Source organism: Panulirus ornatus, chromosome 58 (assembly GCF_036320965.1).
Source record: "Panulirus ornatus isolate Po-2019 chromosome 58, ASM3632096v1, whole genome shotgun sequence".
Classification (NCBI taxonomy): Eukaryota; Metazoa; Arthropoda; class Malacostraca; order Decapoda; family Palinuridae; genus Panulirus; species Panulirus ornatus.
This window is the reverse complement of record NC_092281.1, coordinates 3,351,295-3,372,214: the sequence shown is the minus strand read 5'-3', so window position 1 is coordinate 3,372,214 and position 20,920 is coordinate 3,351,295. Positions and strand designations below refer to the sequence as shown.

General features: G+C 40.3%; 1 protein-coding gene and 1 long non-coding RNA gene across 3 annotated transcripts in view; one reads left to right on the top strand and one right to left on the bottom strand.

Annotated features, from left to right (window-relative positions):
• LOC139766853 (uncharacterized) overlaps positions 1-20,920 on the bottom strand; it is a 49,116-nt gene that overhangs the window by 356 nt on the left and 27,840 nt on the right. The gene's annotated exons all lie outside the window — the stretch shown is intronic.
• Deaf1 (deformed epidermal autoregulatory factor 1) overlaps positions 1-20,920 on the top strand; it is a 95,260-nt gene that overhangs the window by 61,477 nt on the left and 12,863 nt on the right. For both annotated transcript variants that reach the window (XM_071695807.1, XM_071695806.1), the window contains 2 exons: positions 14,051-14,217; positions 20,229-20,364. In XM_071695807.1, coding sequence (XP_071551908.1) covers positions 14,051-14,217; positions 20,229-20,364 — 303 coding nt within the window. The remainder of the gene's footprint in view (positions 1-14,050; positions 14,218-20,228; positions 20,365-20,920) is intronic.

Sequence of the window (20,920 nt, the reverse complement as noted above, 5' to 3'; positions counted from 1 at the left end):
TATTGCTTCTATCATTGATGGTATGAACACCATATTTTTCCTCATATGAATATAAAGAGTTCTCATTACTGTTGCCTTATTTAGTGCCATTTAATGAAGTATTATGCTGTAACTCGGTGGTTTTTAACTTAAATTTAATGCCTACACACTTTTTGACCCTCAGGCATATGATAAATATTCAAATATGTAATTATTTGCAAATTGATATCATTATCGTATTACAAGGTCCAGGTTAATATGTAATCTGTACCTTTTAATTATTTCCATAATTGATAATGTATGGTACATTTTCAAAAAATCTGAAGCAATTATATAGGTAAAAAAGTTATTAATTTTCTATAAAACTTAAAAACCACATGGAAGTATTGATAGAAAAAAATTTCACGCACAATAGTCATATATTTTTCAACACCAAAGCTGACCAACTTAAATATAAATGCGTAAAAATAGATAGATGTAGTAGTTTCTTGATCAGCAAAAAATATCTTGGGTTGAATATAGGTAGCCAGGGTATGGCATGGGTCATGCTGCAAGTCAAGATGGGATCTTGCTGTATACATGATTACTAGACTAGAAAACCTTTCCTCACAGAGATAGGTTGTTGGAAAAGGGAGCAGGATTTTCTCTACCTTGTGAGACAGAATAGGTTTCCCTGCAGCTGTACCGAAAACTGTGACAACAAAATGAATAGATTTTTCTCGTAACACTTGATTTCTTTGATGGTCAGTGAATCCTTCTTAGAATCTATAAGCATCGTTCTCAATTTAACTGATGCTTGAGTCAGATGGATTTCTTATGCAATTATGCCTCTGGCGATCAGCCTTTGCTGGACATGTACAAGTTTTAGGTGTGCATAAATGCCAATCATCAATATTCTAGTTTAAAGATATTTTAGTTGAATATTATTTATCATGATTTATTATGATGATTACAACATTACGATGTTGAACCTTCAGCACAATCTATCTATGAAAAGTTGCACTTTAAGAATTATTTAAAGGCTCTCCATAACCCTGCTGAGGACCTCACATGACCCTGACATGGGTCATGACCTGAGGTTGGGAACCTGTGCTATAAATCATGCTCAGCAACACTTATTGTGTTCTCTAATCACTAGATTTGCATTGTAGAAAAAAATCATTCAATATCCAGAGCTGATAGTAATGTGAACCAAAATGATCTTTTACCTAAATAAATGATGTGCAACAAATGAAAATATGACGCTGGGGTATATCATAGAAAGGTCTGTGGGGCCTGGATGTGGAAAGGGAGCTGTGATTTCAGTGCATTACACATGACAGCTAGAGATTGACTATGAGCGAATGTGCCTTTTTTTGTCTTATCATGGCTCTACCCCGCTATTTCCTGTGTGGCTGGGTAGCGACAGGAATGGATGAAGGCAGCAAGTATGAATATATACATGTGTATATATGTGTGAATGAATGTGGCCTTTGTTGTCTTTTCCTAGCGCTACCTCGCGCTCATAAGGGGGGAGGGGGTTGTTATTTCATGTGTGGCGGGATGGCGATGGGAATAAATAAAGGCAGACTATGAATTATGTACATGTGTATATATGTATGTGTCTGTGTGTGTATATATATATGTATATGTTGAGACGTATAGGTATGTATATTTGCTTGTGTGGACGTGTTTGTATGTACATGTGTGTGTGGGTGAGTTGGGCCATTCTTTTGTCTGTTTCCTTGCGCTACCTCGCTAACGCGGGAGACAGCGACAAAGCAAAATTATAGTATATATGTATGTCTCTGTATATGTAAATGTATGTATGCGTTCATATGTATATGTATGTATTTGTGCGTGTATGGGCATTTATGTATATATATATGTGTGTGTGTGTCTATGAGTGGTTAGGCCATTCTTTGTCTGTTTCCTTGCGCTACCTCCCTGATGCGGGAAACAGTGGTTAAGTATAATAATAATAATTTCTTTTCATACTTGATCGCTGTTTTCTGCAATAGCAAGATAGCGCCAGGAACAGATGAATGGTAACATTTCATACAGCATTTAAGAAAAATGTGTACACTAGTACTCCAGTTAGCACTACTCATATCCAGATTAGCACTTCCCCTTAGAGTGCTATTTCATTATAGTGTTCTTGCTTGTATCTTGGAGCTCTAATTTCTTAGAAAAACAATCAATGAAAATCCGTAAAAGAATTCAAAAGTCATAAGTCCAAACATCTGCAACATGCCGAGAGTAGCTGTGTATTTTCATTTGACCAAACAGAGCACTGTACACACATAGGCTCACATCCAGTCAGTGCTGAGTGCTCTCAAACATTTAGTACTATATGAATTTTTGCTATGCTTACACTGCACCCATTCTTGCTGACTTGCCAATTTTTTGATATTACTGTGACTATTTCTTAGTGCCAATTTTTTTTATATTACTTTGACTGTTTCTTAGCCATCATGTCTGGAAGGCAGCCTACAAGTTTTAGTGCTACTAGTGCATCTAAAGTGTTGAGAAATAGCTTCTCCTTGGATGTAAAATTACAAGTGTTTAGGAGGTTGGAAGCTAGTGAGTGTTAGGTTGATGTTGATGATGATTTCAAATTGGCTACATCAACAGTTGAAACTATTACTAAGAAACTGGATATGATAAAAGCTTCTGTCATGACAAATGTGAAGTTACTTGTTCAAAAAGTAGTTTGTTAAAAAAAAATGGAAGGTAGCTAAGTGAGGTAGGCTAAGTGATGAGTGTTTGGCAACACACCGGTGCATGTTAACATACCCTTCTACTTTGTTAATCACTCCCACTTTCTGCTTTCTTGCTTCATAATCTAAAATGTTATGTAATGTAATGTTAAAGGGATACATTGTTGCTCATTTATACTGTCAGTTTTATGGGTAGACATTAGCTGTTCAACAGTATCTGGCGGTGCTGCGTCCGGTTTTACCAAAGAAACTGATAGATGCATCATATCCTCGCTACTTACAACAATCTCCTTCACTACCAGCACCACCTCTATCATCACTGCCCCCGTCATTGCCACTACCTCTGTTAACACCACCTAATTCATAATTTTAGTAATGCAGAGATGGATTTGCTTCAGCCGTAGCAGAACTCTACAATATCCACCGTCTCCTCACTCCCTTTCACCGACCTTGTCTTTTCACCACGCTACCTCTGTCATTCATTCTACTACAAATGATTTATCAAATGACTGCCATTCATGGTACAGTATTTCACAGTTATTTGTTATTCATTGATTAGTAAAGATAAGTTACTGTCATAATCTTTGTTTTTAATACTATATATATCTCATAGATATATGTGTCAGAGGTGGAGGGAACGAGGAGAAGTGGGAAACCAAATTGGAGGTGGAAAGATGGAGTGAAAAAGATTTTGAGTGATCGGGGCCTAAACATGCAGGAGGGTGAAAGGCGTGCAAGGAATAGAGTGCATTGGAACGATGTGGTATACCAGGGTCGACGTGCTGTCAATGGATTGAACCAGGGCATGTGAAGCGTCTGGGGTAAACCTTGGAAAGTTCTGTGGGGCCTGGATGTGGAAAGGGAGCTGTGGTTTCAGTGCATTATTACATGACAGCTGGAGACTGAGTGTGAACGAATGGGGCCTTTGTTGTCTTTTCCTAGCGCTACCTCGCACACATGAGGGAGGAGGGGGTTGTTATTCCATGTGTGGCAGGGTGGCGATGGGAATAAATAAAGGCAGACAGTATGAATTATGTACATGTGTATATATGTATATGTCTGTGTGTGTATATATATGTGTACATTGAGATGTATAGGTATGTATATTTGCCTGTGTGGACGTGTATGTGTATGTGGGTGGGTTGGGCCATTCTTTCGTCTGTTTCCTTGTGCTACCTCACTAACGCGGGAGACAGTGACAAAGCAAAATATAGAAAAATAAATATCTCATACGTAAAAAAATGATGTCATCAGGAATGCATCTCCATATATAATGACCCCATAGAGAGCTGTTTTGCTAGCGCTCCATTTTGCAAGAACCCATGCTTAGCACTAATCGGGATAGTAGTGCACCATATGTTGGATATCTTTAACTTTTGAATAACAGTTGACTGTTGTTGACAATAATGGATATGCAACAGACGAAAAAAAGAAATTACTATGTTTGGTACTTTTTTATCTGTTTATCTATTTGGATGTTAATGTGCTGAGAGGTGCAACTGGAGGGATGTCTGATCATTATCTTGTGGAGGCTAAGGTGAAGATTTGTATGGGTTTTCAGAAAAGAAGAGTGAATGTTGGGGTGAAGAGGGTGGTGAGAGTAAGTGAGCTTGGGAAGGAGACTTGTGTGAGGAAGTACCAGGAGAGACTGAGTACAGAATGGAAAAAGGTGAGAACAATGGAAGTAAGGGGAGTGGGGGAGGAATGGGATGTATTTAGGGAATCAGTGATGGATTGCGCAAAAGATGCTTGTGGCATGAGAAGAGTGGGAGGTGGGTTGATTAGAAAGGGTAGTGAGTGGTGGGATGAAGAAGTAAGATTATTAGTGAAAGAGAAGAGAGAGAGGCATTTGGACGATTTTTGCAGGGAAAAAATGCAATTGAGTGGGAGATGTATAAAAGAAAGAGACAGGAGGTCAAGAGAAAGGTGCAAGAGGTGAAAAAGAGGGCAAATGAGAGTTGGGGTGAGAGAGTATCATTAAATTTTAGGGAGAATAAAAAGATGTTCTGGAAGGAGGTAAATAAAGTGCGTAAGACAAGGGAGCAAATGGGAACTTCAGTGAAGGGTGCAAATGGGGAGGTGATAACAAGTAGTGGTGATGTGAGAAGGAGATGGAGTGAGTATTTTGAAGGTTTGTTGAATGTGTTTGATGATAGAGTGGCAGATATAGGGTGTTTTGGTCGAGGTGGTGTTCAAAGTGAGAGGGTTAGGGAAAATGATTTGGTAAACAGAGAAGAGGTAGTAAAAGCTTTGCGGAAGATGAAAGCCTGGTTGGTAAGGTTATTTAATGTATGTATGACTCATGGTGAGGTGCCTGAGGATTGGCGGAATGCGTGCATAGTGCCATTGTACAAAGGCAAAGGGGATAAGAGTGAGTGCTCAAATTACAGAGGTATAAGTTTGTTGAGTACTCCTGGTAAATTATATGGGAGGGTATTGATTGAGAGGGTGAAGGCATGTACAGAGCATCAGATTGGGGAAGAGCAGTGTGGTTTCAGAAGTGGTAGAGGATGTGTGGATCAGGTGTTTGCTTTGAAGAATGTATGTGAGAAATACTTAGAAAAGCAAATGGATTTGTATGTAGCATTTATGGATCTGGAGAAGGCATATGATAGAGGTGATAGAGATGCTCTGTGGAAGGTATTAAGAATATATGGTGTGGGAGGCAAGTTGTTAGAAGCCGTGAAAAGTTTTTATCAATGATGTTAGGCATGTGTACGTGTAGGCCGAGAGGAAAGTGATTGGTTCTCAGTGAATGTAGGTTTGCGGCAGGGGTGTGTGATGTCTCCATGGTTGTTTAATTAGTTTATGGATGGGGTTGTTAGGGAGGTGAATGCAAGAGGTTTGGAAAGAGGGGCAAGTATGAAGTCTGTTGGGGATGAGAGAGCTTGGGAAGTGAGTCAGTTATTGTTCGCTGATGATACAGCGCTGGTGGCTGATTCATGTGAGAAACTGCAGAAGCTGGTGACTGAGTTTGGTAAAGTGTGTGAAAGAAGAAAGTTAAGAGTAAATGTGAATAAGAGCAAGGTTATTAGGTACAGTAGGGTTGAGGGTCAAGTCAATTGGGAGGTAAGTTTGAATAGAGAAAAACTGGAGGAAGTAAAGTGTTTTAGATATCTGGGAGTGGATCTGGCAGCAGATGGAACCACGGAAGCGGAAGTGGATCATAGGGTGGGGGAGGGGGCGAAAATCCTGGGAGCCTTGAAGAATGTGTGGAAGTCGAGAACATTATCTCGGAAAGCAAAAATGGGCATGTTTGAAGGGATAGTGGTTCCAACAATGTTGTATGATTGCGAGGCGTGGGCTATGGATAGAGTTGTGCGCAGGAGGATGGATGTGCTGGAAATGAGATGTTTGAGGACAATGTGTGGTGTGAGGTGGTTTGATCGAGTAAGTAACGTAAGGGTAAGAGAGATGTGTGGAAATAAAAAGACCGTGGTTGAGAGAGCAGAAGAGGGTGTTTTGAAATGGTTTGGGCACATGGAGAGAATGAGTGAGGAAAGATTGACCAAGAGGATATATGTGTCGGAGGTGGAGGGAACGAGGAGAAGTGGGAGACCAAATTGGAGGTGGAAAGATGGAGTGAAAAAGATTTTGTGTGATCGGGGCCTGAACATGCAGGAGGGTGAAAGGAGGGCAAGGAATAGAGTGAATTGGATCGATGTGGTATAACGGGGTTGACGTGCTGTCAGTGGATTGAATCAGGGCATGTGAAGCGTCTGGGGTAAACCATGGAAAGCTGTGTAGGTATGTATATTTGCGTGTGTGGACGTATGTATATACATGTGTATGGGGGTGGGTTGGGCCATTTCTTTTGTCTGTTTCCTTGCGCTACCTCGCAAACGCGGGAGACAGCGACAAACCAAAAAAAAAAAAAAATCTATTTACTTATTATTACCCCAGAACCAGTTTCTTTGAAAGAGTCCTTTTGTTACCAAGGACCATTTTAAAGGCTTCTGCAGCCCAAGACTGCACTTCTTCCAGTAGCAGGGAAGTTTAGACTCCTTTGGAGTAAAACGTTCTTTGATGATACTGTACTACCAGTGATACAGCCTTGCCATTGATACAGTGATACAAAGGTGACTCTTCACTTAAGATGAGACCTTGAGCAGGAGGAGTATAGTAACACCACAGTGTTTTGTAATCACGAATGTAGTAGCTGGGCCTGGCTGTGAGACTGACATCCCTGTTCTTTTTTTCAGTATGTTGGATATCTGATTTTCTTGCTTTAATTGATATTTGTTAACAATTATTAATAAGTAACAACCGAAAGTAATTCAGAAATACAAGGTATGCATCTTTGTCCTCAAATGTGTTAATTGGATCTGACCTTTAGATTGATGTTATTACCATCTCTTTGCTAACATTTCATACAGCAATTAAGATATATCTGTACTGCATGTTAGATATCCTTAACTTCCTTGTACTGATTGATACCTGTTTACAATTATCAATTTATGATATAAGAAAATATAACCAGAATATTTTCATACTGGGGACAGGGGAGAAAGAATACTTCCCACATATTCCCCGCGTGTTGTAGAAGGTGACTAAAAGGGGCAGGAGCAGGGCGCTGGGAACCCTCACCCCCTCCTTGTATTTAAACTTCTAAAAGGGGAAACAGAAGAAAGAGTCAAGTGGGGAGTGCTCATCCTCCTTGAAGGCTCAGATTGGGGTGTCTAAATGAGTGTGGATGCAACCAAGATGAGAAGAAAGGAGAGATAGGTAGTATGTTTGAGGAAAGGAACCTGGATGTTTTGGCTCTGAGTGAAATGAAGTCAAGGGTAAAGGAAAAGAGTGGTTTGGGAATGTTTTGGGAGTAAAGTGAGGGGTTGTTGAGAGGACAAGAGTAAAGGAAGGAGTAGCACTGCTCCTGAAGCAGTTATGGGAGTGTGATAGAGTGTAAGAAAGTAAGTTCTAGATGATGTGGGTAAGCCTGAAAGTGGATGGAGAGAGATGGGTGATTACTGGTACCTATGCACCTGGTCATGAGAAGAAACATCATGAGAGGCAAGTGTTTTAGGAGCAGCTGAATGAGTGTGTTAGCAGCTTTGATGCACGAGACCATGTTATAGCGATGGATGATTTGAATGCGAAAGTGAGTAATGTGGCAGTTGAGGGTATAATTGGTGGACATGGGGTTTTCAGTGTTGTAAATGGAAATGGTGAAGAGCTTGTGGATTTGTGTGCTGAAAAAGGACTGGTGATTGGGATACCTGATTTAAAAAGAGAGATATACATGAGTATACTTATGTGAGTAGGAGAGATGGTCAAAGGGCGTTATTGGATATGTGTATTTTGATAGGCGTGTAAACGAGAGACTTTTTGGTGTAAATGTTCTGAGAGGGGCAGCTGGAGGGATGTCTGATCACTGTCTTGTGGAGGTGAAGGTGAAGATTTGTAGAGGTTTTCAGACAAGAAGAGAGAATGTTGGGGAGAAGAGAGTGGTGAGAATAAGTGAGCTTGGAAAGGAGACTTGTGTGAGGAAGTATCAGGAGAGATTGAGTGCAGAATGGCAAAATGTGAGAGCAAATGACATGAGGGGAGTGGGGGAGGAATGGGATGTATTTAGGGAAGCAGAGATAGCTAGTGCAAAAGATGCATGTGGCATGAGAAAGGTGTGAGGTGGGCTGATTAGAAAGGGTAGTGAGTGGTCAGATGAAGAATTAAGATTATTAGTGAAAGAGAAGAGGGAGGCATTTGGACAATTTTTGCAGGGAAGTAGTGCAAATGACAGGGAGATGTATAAAAGAAAGCAGCAGGAGGTCAAGAGAAAGGCACAAGAGGTGAAAAAGAGGACAAATGAGAGTTGGGGTAAGAGTATCATTAAATTTTAGGGAAAATAAAAAGATGTTATAGAAGGACGTAAATTAACATGCATAAGAAAAGAGAACAAATGGGAAAATTGGTGAAGGGGGCAAATGGGGAGGTAATAACAAGTAGTGATGAAGTGAGGAGAGGGAGTGAGTATTTTGAAGGTTTGTTGAATGTGTCTGATGATACAGTGATAGATATAGGGTGTTTTGGTTGGGGTGGTGTGCTAAGTGAGAGGGTCAGGGAGAATGGTTTGGTAAATAGAGAAAAGGTGGTGAAGGCTTTGTGGAAGATGAAAGCTGGCAAGGCGATGAGTTTAGATGGTACTGCAGTGGAATTCATTAAAAAGGGGGTGACTGTGTGGTTGACCGGTTGGTATGGATATTCATTGTATGTATGGATCATGATGAAGTGCCTGAGGATTGGTGAAATGCATGCATAGTGCCATTGTACAAAGGCAAAGGGGATAAAAGTGAGTGTTCAGATTACAGAGGCATAAGTTTGTTGAGTATTCCTGGGAAATTATATGGGAGGGTATTGATTGAGAGGGTGAAGGCATGTACAGAGCATCAGATTGGGGAAGAGCAGTGTGGTTTCAGAAGTGGTAGAGGATGTGTGGATCAGGTGTTTGCTTTGAAGAATGTATGTGAGAAATACTTAGAAAAACAAATGGATTTGTATGTAGCATTTATGGATCTGGAGATAGCATATGATAGAGTTGATAGAGATGCTCTGTGGAAGGTTTTAAGAATATATGGTGTGGGAGGCAAGTTGTTAGAAGCAGGGAAAAGTGACTCATGATGATGTCTTTGATACACCTTGTAGGGTTGGAACTAAAGAGGGAGGCATTGCCCAACTCCATCAGGGCAATCCATGTAAATACAGACAAACATCAGAAGTGTGCTATAATTTTTAGGTTTTTTGGATAATTTTGGAGCCTCGCTGCCTTTGGAGGTACGCTTTGTCAGCGGCCTCTCAAGAGTGAGGCACAAGAGGCTAAGAAGCAGCACTGGAGTTTACCAGTTATGCCGAGGAGCAAAAGAGACAAGCACTTGAGGGTGATGGCACTTAATGTAAATGGGATGACTGGTGGGAATAAAAGGAAGTAGCTTCTAGTGAAGTTTAAAAGTTGTTGTTTGGATGTGCTGGGAATTGGGAACCCACATCCTTGGGTAGGGAGTTTGGAATGAAAATTGAAAAGATGAATGCAAGTTATGGGAGGACGTGGAAGGAGGAGTGGTATGGACGTGAATGATTCAAAATTATTTAGGAAGAGGAAAAGAAGTATTTGCAATTCTGCTATCACCAAGAGTGTTGGAGGGTGTTACAGAGCATGGATGAAATTGATCAGGATTAATGTGGGTGAAAGGAAAGTTTGGAATCGTGAAGTATGCATAGGTATGTATATATGCATCTGTGAATATGAAGACTTGATAAGGTAAGGATGAAATGAAGCTTCCCAGAAGAAATTTGATTGACTGTATAAATGATTTTGAGAATGAGAGAAACATGGTCGTAATGGGTGATATGAATGCGAAAGTGGGATGTGATGAAATTGGTGAGATAGTTGGCATATGGAGAGTGCTTGGAGTAAATGAGAATGAAAGTTGACTTATGAATATTTGTTTTGAGAGGGGGTTTATTCCTTGCGAACACCTTTTATTCAGCATAAGATGATCCACACATATTCATGGATGAGGAATAATGGAAGAGAAGAACAGAAGGCTGTGATTGACTGTGTGGTAGGGATGTGTGATAAGAAAGGCTGTACTAGATGCTAGAGTTGTGAGATGATTCTTTAGAGACTCGGACCATATCATGGTTCTTGAGGGGATGAGGATCAGGGAGAAGTGGAGGTATATGATGTAAGGAAGAAAGGAGAAGGAAAAGTGTAGGCAAGAGAGCATATGAATCAGAAGAAATGCATGGAGGAGTATGAAAGGAGGTAACTGAAAACCTAGATGGAAGAGCAGTGAAGGTAGGGATGCAGTCATTTGTTAATGAAGTGTTCAAAATATTTAGAAAAATACTATTAAAGGTATTAAAATTATAGCTGGATGCAAGGTCGTGAGATATAGGAATAAAAAGGGCAATGCATCTTGGATGGAAGAGATTAGAAATGCCGTGGAAGGGGAGAAAGAGGTACGTGGTAGTTAGCTCGATAGGAATGTACCAGTGGAAGCTCTGCAAAGGAGGGAAGAATTTAAAATATGTAAGTGAACTGTTAAGAAGCTGATAGAGGAAAGCAAAGGAAGAGTAGATGAAGATCTTGAGAGAAAGAGGAGCAAAAAGTTTCATGATAATAGGAAACTATAAGGTTAGCGAAAAGTTTCTGGATAATAAGAAACTTTACTGGAAGGAGGTGAATAAGGAAAGAAGTTGATGTAAGAGTGGCAATGTTAATGCGAGAAGTAAGGGAGTGGAGTTACTGAGTCAAAAGGAGGAGGTGAAAGGAAGATAGGAGGAGTATTTTGAAGAACTGATGAATTTGGGGAAGGGAAGGTAGCATTATTTACATGCATGAGTATGGAGGATAGATGAAAGAGGATTCAAGTGCAAGGGCTAGTAGCAAAAAGGGAGTAAACAGGGAAATAATGAGGCTGAAGGTAGGGAAGGTACCTAGAGTGAATGGGACTACAGCTGAAATGCTGAAGTATTAAGGAGAAAGTGTTTTGGAGTGGATTCATCTGTTATGTAATTTAGCATGGAAACAGAAGGTTGTACCTGAGGATTGGGATAAAGCTATTATTGTTCTTTTATTCAAAGGAAAAGGTGCTAAGGATGTATGTAGTAATTATAGAGGAATAAGTCTGTTGAATATACCAGGAAAGTGTTTCCAAGAGTGTTAATTAAAATAAAGTGATGGAAGTGACTGAAGGTAGAATAAATGAAGAGCAAGGAGGCTTTAGGAAAGATAAGGGATGTGTAAATGAGATTTTTGTGGTAAAGATTACCTTTAAAAAGTATTTAGAAAAAGGTAAGAGGTTTTATGCAGCATTTATGGATCTGAAGAAAGCATATGACAAGAGTGGAGTGGAATGCTTTATGGAATGAGTTAAGGATATTTGGGGGTACGGGGACAACTGTTGGGTGGTGTACAAGCCTTCTATTGAGAGTAAATGCTTGTTTAAGAGTGGATGGAGAGTTGAGCAAAAGTTTCGGCATACATTTGGGTGTGAGGCATGGCCGTGTGATGTCATTGTGGTTTTTTAATATACATATGGATGGAGTGATAAGAAAGATGAAAGCCAAACTTTAGGGGTTCAGAGACTGAGTGTGGTAGTGAGATATGGTGACTAGTGGCAAATCTGTTTTATGGATGATACTGTGTTGGTTGCTGAGAGTCAAGAGGAGGTACAGAAGGTTGTAAGCATGTTTTATAATGTGTGTAAGCATAGTAATTCAAGGTAAATGCAAGTAAAAGTAAAGTGATGGTGTTTGAAAGGAAATAGAGTAGAAGTATAGATTTTGTAAAACCATACAGAGTAAAAGAAGAAAGTGTACGAAATTGTGCTTTGGATATGGGAGGAGAAAGACTGGAAGAGGTGAGAGAGTTTAAGTATTTAGGAGCTGTCTTGGGTAAGTGTTGTAATATGGAAGGAGAGGTAGGAGAGAGAGAGAGAGAGAGAGAGAGAGAGAGAGAGAGAGAGAGAGAGAGAGAGAGAGAGAGAGAGAGAGAGAGAGAGAGAGCAGTACAAGGTAGAAGGGTCCCTTAATAGAATAATGAAGGGTAGAGGTGAAAGTATAGAAGTGAAGAGAGGATTAAGGGACAGCATAGTCCTCCCAACCTTGACCATGCAGCCGAAAGATGGACATGGAATGTGTTACAGAGGTCAAGAATCCAGGCTGTGGAAATGAGCTACGTGAGAACACGTGATTAGATGGAATGAAGAAAGAAATAGAGTAGTGTATGTGATATGGCAGGAAATGCTAGGAGAATGAATCGTAGAATGGTAGAGTGGGTGAAATGTAATACTTTGAGGTGGTTTGGGCATGTGGAAAATGCAAGGCTGGGAGTTTACAGGGCGAGAGTATGATAGTACAGTTAGAGGGGTTGGTGTGAGAGGAAGACCCTCCTGTGACATGGGCAAATAGAGTGGAAGAATACTGGGGGGAGAGAAATGGCAGAAGAATGTGTGGAATGGTGTCTGCAAGGGAGGCATTTAAAGACAGGAATAAGTACAGACACTTTTGCTGTGGCCACCCCTTGATAGGAGTTTCCAGAGGGAAAGGGTATCAGAGATAAATAGATTACAAACATTAGTAACTATGCTTCTTATTCTAATTTACTTTAAATGAAAAAGTAAAAGTACTGGTCTGCTTTGTCGTCCTCTAGTGTAGACTTTATGAATCTTGATGCATAAACCTCATGCTATTAAAGAAAATTACTCTGAATATATAGACATCATAGAGACCTGTAGCTGTTAGCACTCCAGACTGTGATGCATTTATGGGCCAGGGTTGAACAAATAGGTTTGAATCCTCGTTGTGGCAGTTGGTCCACAATCAACCCAGCTGTTCATCCATCCCTAGGGGTTTGTCAGTAAAATGGATATGTGGCTTTGGATGAACCTAATAACCTTGTTCTTATTTACATTTACTCTTAACTTTCTCCTCAAACACACTTCTCCAAACTCAGTCACCAACTTCTGCTGTTTCTCACTCGAATCAGCCACCAGTGCTGTATCATCAGCGAACAACAACTTCCCTGGCCCTCTCATCCCCAACAGACTGCATACTTGCCCCTCTCTCGAAAACTCTTCCATTTATCTCCCTAACCACCCCATCCATAAACAAATTAAACAACCATGGAGACAACACACACTTGCTGCAGACCAACCTTCACTGGGAACCAACCACTCTCCTCTCTTCCTACTCATACACATGCCTTTCACTCTTGATAATAACTTTTCACTGCCTCTAGTAGCTTACTTCCCACACTGTATACTTTTAAGGATTTCCACGAAGCCTCTCTATCAACCCTGTCATATTCCTTTTTCAGGTCCATAAATGCCACATACAAATCTGTTTCTTTAAGTATTTTTAACATGCATTCTTCAAAGCAAACACCTGATCCACACATCCTCTTCCACTTCTGAAACACACTGCTCCTCCCCAATCTGATGCTCCATACATGCCTTCACCCTCCCATACAATTTTCCAGGAACTCAACAAACTTATGTCTCTGTAGTTTGAACACTTGCCTTTATCCCCCTTGCTTTTGTACAATGGCACTATACATTCATTCTGCCAATCCTCAGGCACTTCACCATGATCCATCCATACATTTAATATCCTTACCAATCAGTCAACAACATAAGTTACCCCCATTCTTGATAAATTCCACTGTAGTACCATCCAACCCCATCACTTGCCGGATTTCATCTTCCACAAGGCTAAGCTATTCCAGATACAGAGAGGTTAGGATGTTTTCATCATGCTCATTAATTTGTGTTATTGCAAGTTGTTGCACTCTACTATATGTATGTATATTCCTGTGTTTATGTAATACTTGGTACAGTATATTAATAGAAAGGATATCTTTATTCTCACAACAGGTGCTTTTAGGTTTAGAGAGAAGTGTGTCTGGAGCGCGAGTACTCTTGGAGGAGCTCAGAGAGAGAACAAGACAGGAAACTCTTGATGTCCGGCAGAAGCTGATGCAAGAGAAGGCTGAAGCTGTGGCACAGGCGAAGCTTGAGGCGCAGCTGTCTAACATGGCCAAGTATGTCATTAATATAGTTTTTTCTACAGTACAAAAGGCTTTGATTGACTATGTGGCAACGGATGAAAGATTGAGAAAGGCTTTGCTGGATGCTGGAGTTAAGAGAGGATTCTTCAGAGACTCTGACCATTTCATGGGTCTTGTGGAGATGAAGATTAGGAAAAAGTAGAGATATGGTGTAAGGAAGAATGGATAGGTAAAAGTGTTGGCAAGCGAGAAGTATGAAAGGAAGGTAAATATATGAATGCAGCCATGTGTGAATGAGGTGTTTAAAATGTTTAGGGAAATACTATTAAAGGTTGTAGAAGCAGTAGTTGGATACAAGGTAGTAAGATAAGGAATAAAAAGGGCAATGCATGATGGACAGTAGATATTAGAAATGCTGTGGAAGAGAAGAAAAAGGCATAGGATAAATTGATCAATAGGGTAGGTTAATGCAAAGGTCTTAGAGCGAGGGACAGGTCTATGATATGTCAGGTTTGAGGGAAATTAGAAGTGAATCAGTTGCTGTTTGCAGATAACATTGATCTGGTAGCAGATTCTAGACAGAGTTTGGGAGCGTGTGTGAATGGAGAATGTTAACAGAAACTAAGAAAAAAGTAAGGTGCAGGGAGATGGTTCAAGTATAAGTTTGAATGGGAAGGACCTGGAGGAAGTGGAGTACTCTATGTATATGGGAATGCACATGGGGGTGAAACCATAGAGACTGTAGTGGGTTGTGAGGTTGAAGGGGAGCATGTACAAGGAAAGGTCAGTGTCTGGAAGGGCAAAGATGAGTATGTTTGAAGGTATTGTAGTTCTGACAGTGTTATATGGATGTGAGTCATATACCTCAAATGGAAAAGAGAGGAAGAGTTATGTAGCTACAGAGACCCAAGATCCAATCAAGGTGGTCTGGTTTCAATGCAAAAATAGAAAGAAAGAAAATAAGCCCCCTCCTTGTAAGCAGTAGAAGAAAAGGCTAGTAAAGCAGAGGCTCTCCCCCCACCCTCCACTCTCTCTGGCACAAACCAGCAGGAAAACAGTAGAAAAAAGCTTGCGGGATTAATAAGCCTGAAGGAAATTTTATAGGAATGTCATAATGTAGAATGAACATGAATTTGTCATGCATCCCATCAATGACATGCACCCCTTCTCTTAGAAAGGCTATACCAAGGATAAATTTAGCTTACCATGCCTATATTATTCGTGATAAAGAATAAGACTAATTCTCAATCACTTTCTCAAAGCAGATGACATGGGTTAGTCAGTATTAGTATAATAATGCAACATGACCAGGGAGAGATCAGTGGTTGAGAAGGTAGCATGATACACCACTGCGTTTTAATGACATTAGATTAATTATTTTTTATCGGAGAGTGACAAGTGATGATTAAGCCTAATTCTGAAGATATTAAGGGTGTTGCTCTGAACAACATTTTCTGGGAGCTTGTTCCATGCATCAATAATGTTAGTGAAAAAAATATTTTGTACAGTCCAGACTAACTCAGTGACTAAGTTTTAATCCACTTCTTGTCAGTAATGCTAGTGCTATTGTAAAGAAAAGTTCAAATCTCAACGTTGTTGAATGCTTTAAGTATTTTGAAGCATTTTATTGATTTACCCCTGAGGTACCTCTTACTTAGGGAGAACAAATTTAATTCTCACAGTCTTTCCTCATATGATTCATTACACAAGAAGGGAAGCAGCATAATTGCTCTTTGCTGAATTGTTTCCAATTTAAGAAGGTCCTACTGCATATTTTGAGGTGTGATCTAACTAGACTTAGTTATAGGGGCAATGTCATATCCTTGCTTTCTTGGCAGCTTCTTTGCAGTGCTGGGAGAATTTGAGATTATAGGAGACAATGACCCCTAGATCACTCACACTTGGGGTGTCCTATATCTTGTGGCCCATAAATTCATAACAAAAATTTTTGTCTAGGTTTCCCACTTGTAGCAGGTGACATTTACTAGACCATACAGCAATTTTATCTAGATCCTCTTGTAATCTTAGCCTGTCTTCTTCATTTATAATGGCACTGCTGATTTTTGTGTCCTTTGCAAATTTGGACACTAGGTTATATAACCCTACGTCAATATTGTTAATATAAATGATGAAAAGTATAGGCCCAAATATGGATCCATGGGGGACTCCACTAGTAATGGGTGACCACAGCGATGACTTCCCATTGATTATGACTCTCTGCTTCCTGTCACATAATCAGGCTTCTATCCAATTTCCTATGCAACCAGTAATCTCCAAGTCCTGGACTTGGTGCATCATTTCAATGTGAGATACTTTGTCGAATGTTTTCTGGAAGTCCAGAAATATTATAGGTATTGGTTTTGCCGTGTCGTAGGTATTGAATAATGTACAATAAATTCAAGGAGGTTTGTAAGGCATGATCTGTGTCTTCTAAAACCATGTTGTGTTTTATTGATCAGGCTGTGTTGTTACAGATAGGCTACGAATATATCTTAAATAATTGACTCCAGAAGTGTACATATTATTGATGTGAGGTTAAAAGGATGGTAATTACCAAACAATTTACAGCTTTTCTTTTTATATGTTGTCCTGTGGAACAATTCCTTCTAGGAGTGATTTATTGAAAATCTGGGTTTATGGTTCAGCAATTTTGTGTTTGATATTTTTAATCACTCATGGATACAAATGATCAGGACCTGGGCTTTTACTAGGCTTCAGCTTATCTGTGTTAGTACTTTTCTAACTATTTTTTTTTTTTATTATACTTTGTCGCTGTCTCCCGCGTTTGCGAGGTAGCGCAAGGAAACAGACGAAAGAAATGGCCCAACCCCCCCCATACACATGTATATACATACGTCCACACACGCAAATATACATACCTACACAGCTTTCCATGGTTTACCCCAGACGCTTCACATGCCCTGATTCAATCCACTGACAGCACGTCAACCCCGGTATACCACATCGCTCCAATTCACTCTATTCCTTGCCCTCCTTTCACCCTCCTGCATGTTCAGGCCCCGATCACACAAAATCTTTTTCACTCCATCTTTCCACCTCCAATTTGGTCTCCCTCTTCTCCTCGTTCCCTCCACCTCCGACACATATATCCTCTTGGTCAATCTTTCCTCACTCATTCTCTCCATGTGCCCAAACCACTTCAAAACACCCTCTTCTGCTCTCTCAACCATGCTCTTTTTATTGCCACACATCTCTCTTACCCTTACGTTACTCACTCGATCAAACCACCTCACACCACACATTGTCCTCAAACATCTCATTTCCAGCACATCCATCCTCCTGCGCACAACTCTATCCATAGCCCACGCCTCGCAACCATACAGCATTGTTGGAACCACTATTCCTTCAAACATACCCATTTTTGCTTTCCGAGATAATGTTCTCGACTTCCACACATTCTTCAAGGCCCCCAGAATTTTCGCCCCCTCCCCCACCCTATGATCCACTTCCGCTTCCATGGTTCCATCCGCTGCCAGATCCACTCCCAGATATCTAAAACACTTCACTTCCTCCAGTTTTTCTCCATTCAAACTCACCTCCCAATTGACTTGACCCTCAACCCCACTGTACCTAATAACCTTGCTCTTATTCACATTTACTCTTAACTTTCTTCTTCCACACACTTTACCAAACTCGGTCACCAGCTGTGATGGTGAATTCTTGTATTGTGCGAGTGCTATTCATCACTGTCTCAAAATTCATGTCTTTGCTTTCTAGTGTAAATACAAAACTGAATATCTTGTTCAGGGTTGTTGCAATGCTTTTATCATCCACAGTTGTTTCTCCATTCTTGTTTACTTAGGGTCCTCTTCTACTCCTTGTGTTTCTTATTAATAATATTTCTCACATATTTTTTTCATTATACTTGATTGCTTTTTTTCCCCGCGTTCGCTATCCCTGGGGATGGGGAGAAAGAATACATCCCACGTGTTGTAGAAGGCAAGTAAAGGGGACAAGAGCGGGAGGTTGGAAACCCTCCCCTTCTTGTATTTCAGTTTCTAAAAGGGGAAACTTATTTTTGGTATATCTATAAAATCTTTTTTAGGATCTCTATTACTGTCTCTTGCAATATTCACTTTGTATTCTCTCTTGGTATTTTTATGAGAGCTTTCACTTGTCTTCTAATTGTGTTGTACTGTGTTGCAGTATCTGGGTCATTGTCCAATTTCTTAAACTTATAGAGTTTATTTTTGTGCTGTATAGCTCCTGCAATATCTTGGAAGTACCAGTCAGGCTTGTTGTTGGTTTTATTGTTTCTGTCATGCATGGGAATGAATACGACTTGATGGTGCATAAACTGACCCTTAGAACTGGCCCATAATTCCTGTGGGCATGAACCAAGGGCGAGACTTTTTGATGCGTCACACAGCCCATTAGAATTAGCCCTTTTAAAGTTAGGGGTAATAGTACTGGTTTTAGGGGAGTCAGTTTTGATATTTAAGTCAAACCTAGCCATGTTGTGGTCACAAGTGCCGAGATGTTATCCAGCGTGAGTATTAGTTTCTAAGAACTCCTGGGATGCAAGAACTAAATCAAGTATATTGGCTTCCCTCATCAGCTCGGTAATGGTGTAGTAGAGAAAATTATCGACAAAGTTGATGAGTCTTGAAGATTCACTCTTTACACCTATGATAGAGCATCAGTTGCTTTCTGGAAGATTAAAATCCCCAAGAATGATTGCATCTTTATCCTGCATTGCTCATTGTAAAGTCTTGTACATGAGAGTGTCAGTATCTGCTGGCTGACTTGGGCATTTATAAATGATGTTTATGTAAAGTTTGGAAGAGTCTGTGCCAATCTGAAGACACAAGTGTTCCACAACAGCAGATGTTTTAGTTTGAATTTTAATTGGGTTTTTAGGCAAGATTTTACATACAGTGCAGTACCATCCTTGACCATCTCTGTCCCATGCAAATAATTTGTTGTCTGGTAGATTTTACTAATTATTCAGGTCGTTTTTTCTGTTCAGAAATGTTTTTATTAGACCAATGGTATTTATGTGTTCACTGCTTACCAAACCATGCACTTCAGCTATTTGTTTGGATGGATCGTATATAAATGTAAAGTCCATTTAATTTCTTTGAGTGATTTATGTATTAGACTGGTGGTATGATTTGGTAACTGGCTGTTTTTAGACCTAGTTGTGAAGAACCCTCATGACTTGCATCCTTGACATCACTGTGTAGTGTGGTGGGGTGGGGAGGGGATTTGATCCGACCTCCCATTTGTGACATGTAATATGCCCTGCCCTGACTTCAACGGCCCGTTTGGTGTGGTCAGCGTGCCAACCTCTACTAGGTCTAAACAAAACATTTTCCCCTGTAATAGAGGTAGGACAGGACAACCAAAGTGCACTAAAATAGTTTTGGATGTATGAGAAGGATGAGTGCAAAAGACCGATCAAGAGGGTTCATGAGTTCAAAATGGAGAGAACTAGGTTAAGGAGGAGACTGGGAAAGAGACAGAAGGATGGAGTAAAGAAGTCTTTTGGATAAGGAGACCTGAACATTCAGGGGGTCAGAGGCATGTATAGCATGAAATGAATGGGTTGACATGGTATACGGAGAGTGGTGTGCTGTTAGTGGACTCAACCAGGGCGTATGAAGTGGTCAGGGTAAACCATGGAGAAGTCTGTGGGGCTTGACTATGGATGGTAGGCTTTGGTTTCAAAAGTGTATTTACACAAATGAGTCCATTGTTTGTTCATGTTGCTACTTCACTAAGGCAGGACAGGCAACCAGGCACAAAAACAGAAAAGACTTGGGACACTCAAGGGGAATATATCTAGTAATGTATTAGATACATTTACTTCCAGCCGAGAAAAAATTTAAGCAATGGCAGGGGTTTTGATTGGAGATTAAATTATTGGAATCATTATTGTTGCTTATGGATTCTGATAAATTGTAGATCTCATATTTCAGGGGATCTCTTAGTTTCTCTTCATTATCTGTCATTATAGATAATTATAAGAATCTATTTCTGATACCTTCATGATATGCTACTCTAACTTGGCTCATTTATAGGTCATCTGAAGGATTTCTTGTCCAAGTGCGGGAAGATGATGGCAGTCAGTCCCTACAACCCATTATGCTAGATTCTTTGATCTCCAATGTACCCAGACTTAATCCTGCTCCTCCTCTTAATGGTGTAAGGAAAAAGGTAAGTAAAGGGTGAGGGTTGAGTTAGGTAGGTTGTAGTTGGTAGATAGCCAATGACCTGGGAGGTATATTACCAGTACTAACTTGCGTGGGTATCAGGAGGCTTTGTGACAACTGTGTAGTGAGCTAGCACTTCATTGGTTGTCAAGTTGCACTTCTCTGACCAAGGTAGCTGTATTTTCTTTTTGTCTCACCCACATGTGATCAAACATACAATCTCTTCTTGTCACACAGCTCGACAACACTTAATGCAAATAGCTCATTCATCATAACTCTAGATTATACTTTGGTGAGCACTATATGCTAGCCATGCCTTTTGGCAAAGTGGTAGGAGCATTAGGTAGAAGTAGTAAGTAGAAACATTAGGCATGAGCATTAGGTAGAAGTAGTCAGTCAGAACATTGCACTTAACTTGCCCTCTGCCAGTGACCTGCTTAGGATGAGGCACTAAAGGCTGAGAAGTGGCACTGGAGTTCACTAATTATGGAGACCCTGTTGCTATGGCCACTCCTTTGAGGGAGTTCTAGAAGGGAACATGTGTCAGAGATACAGAAAGA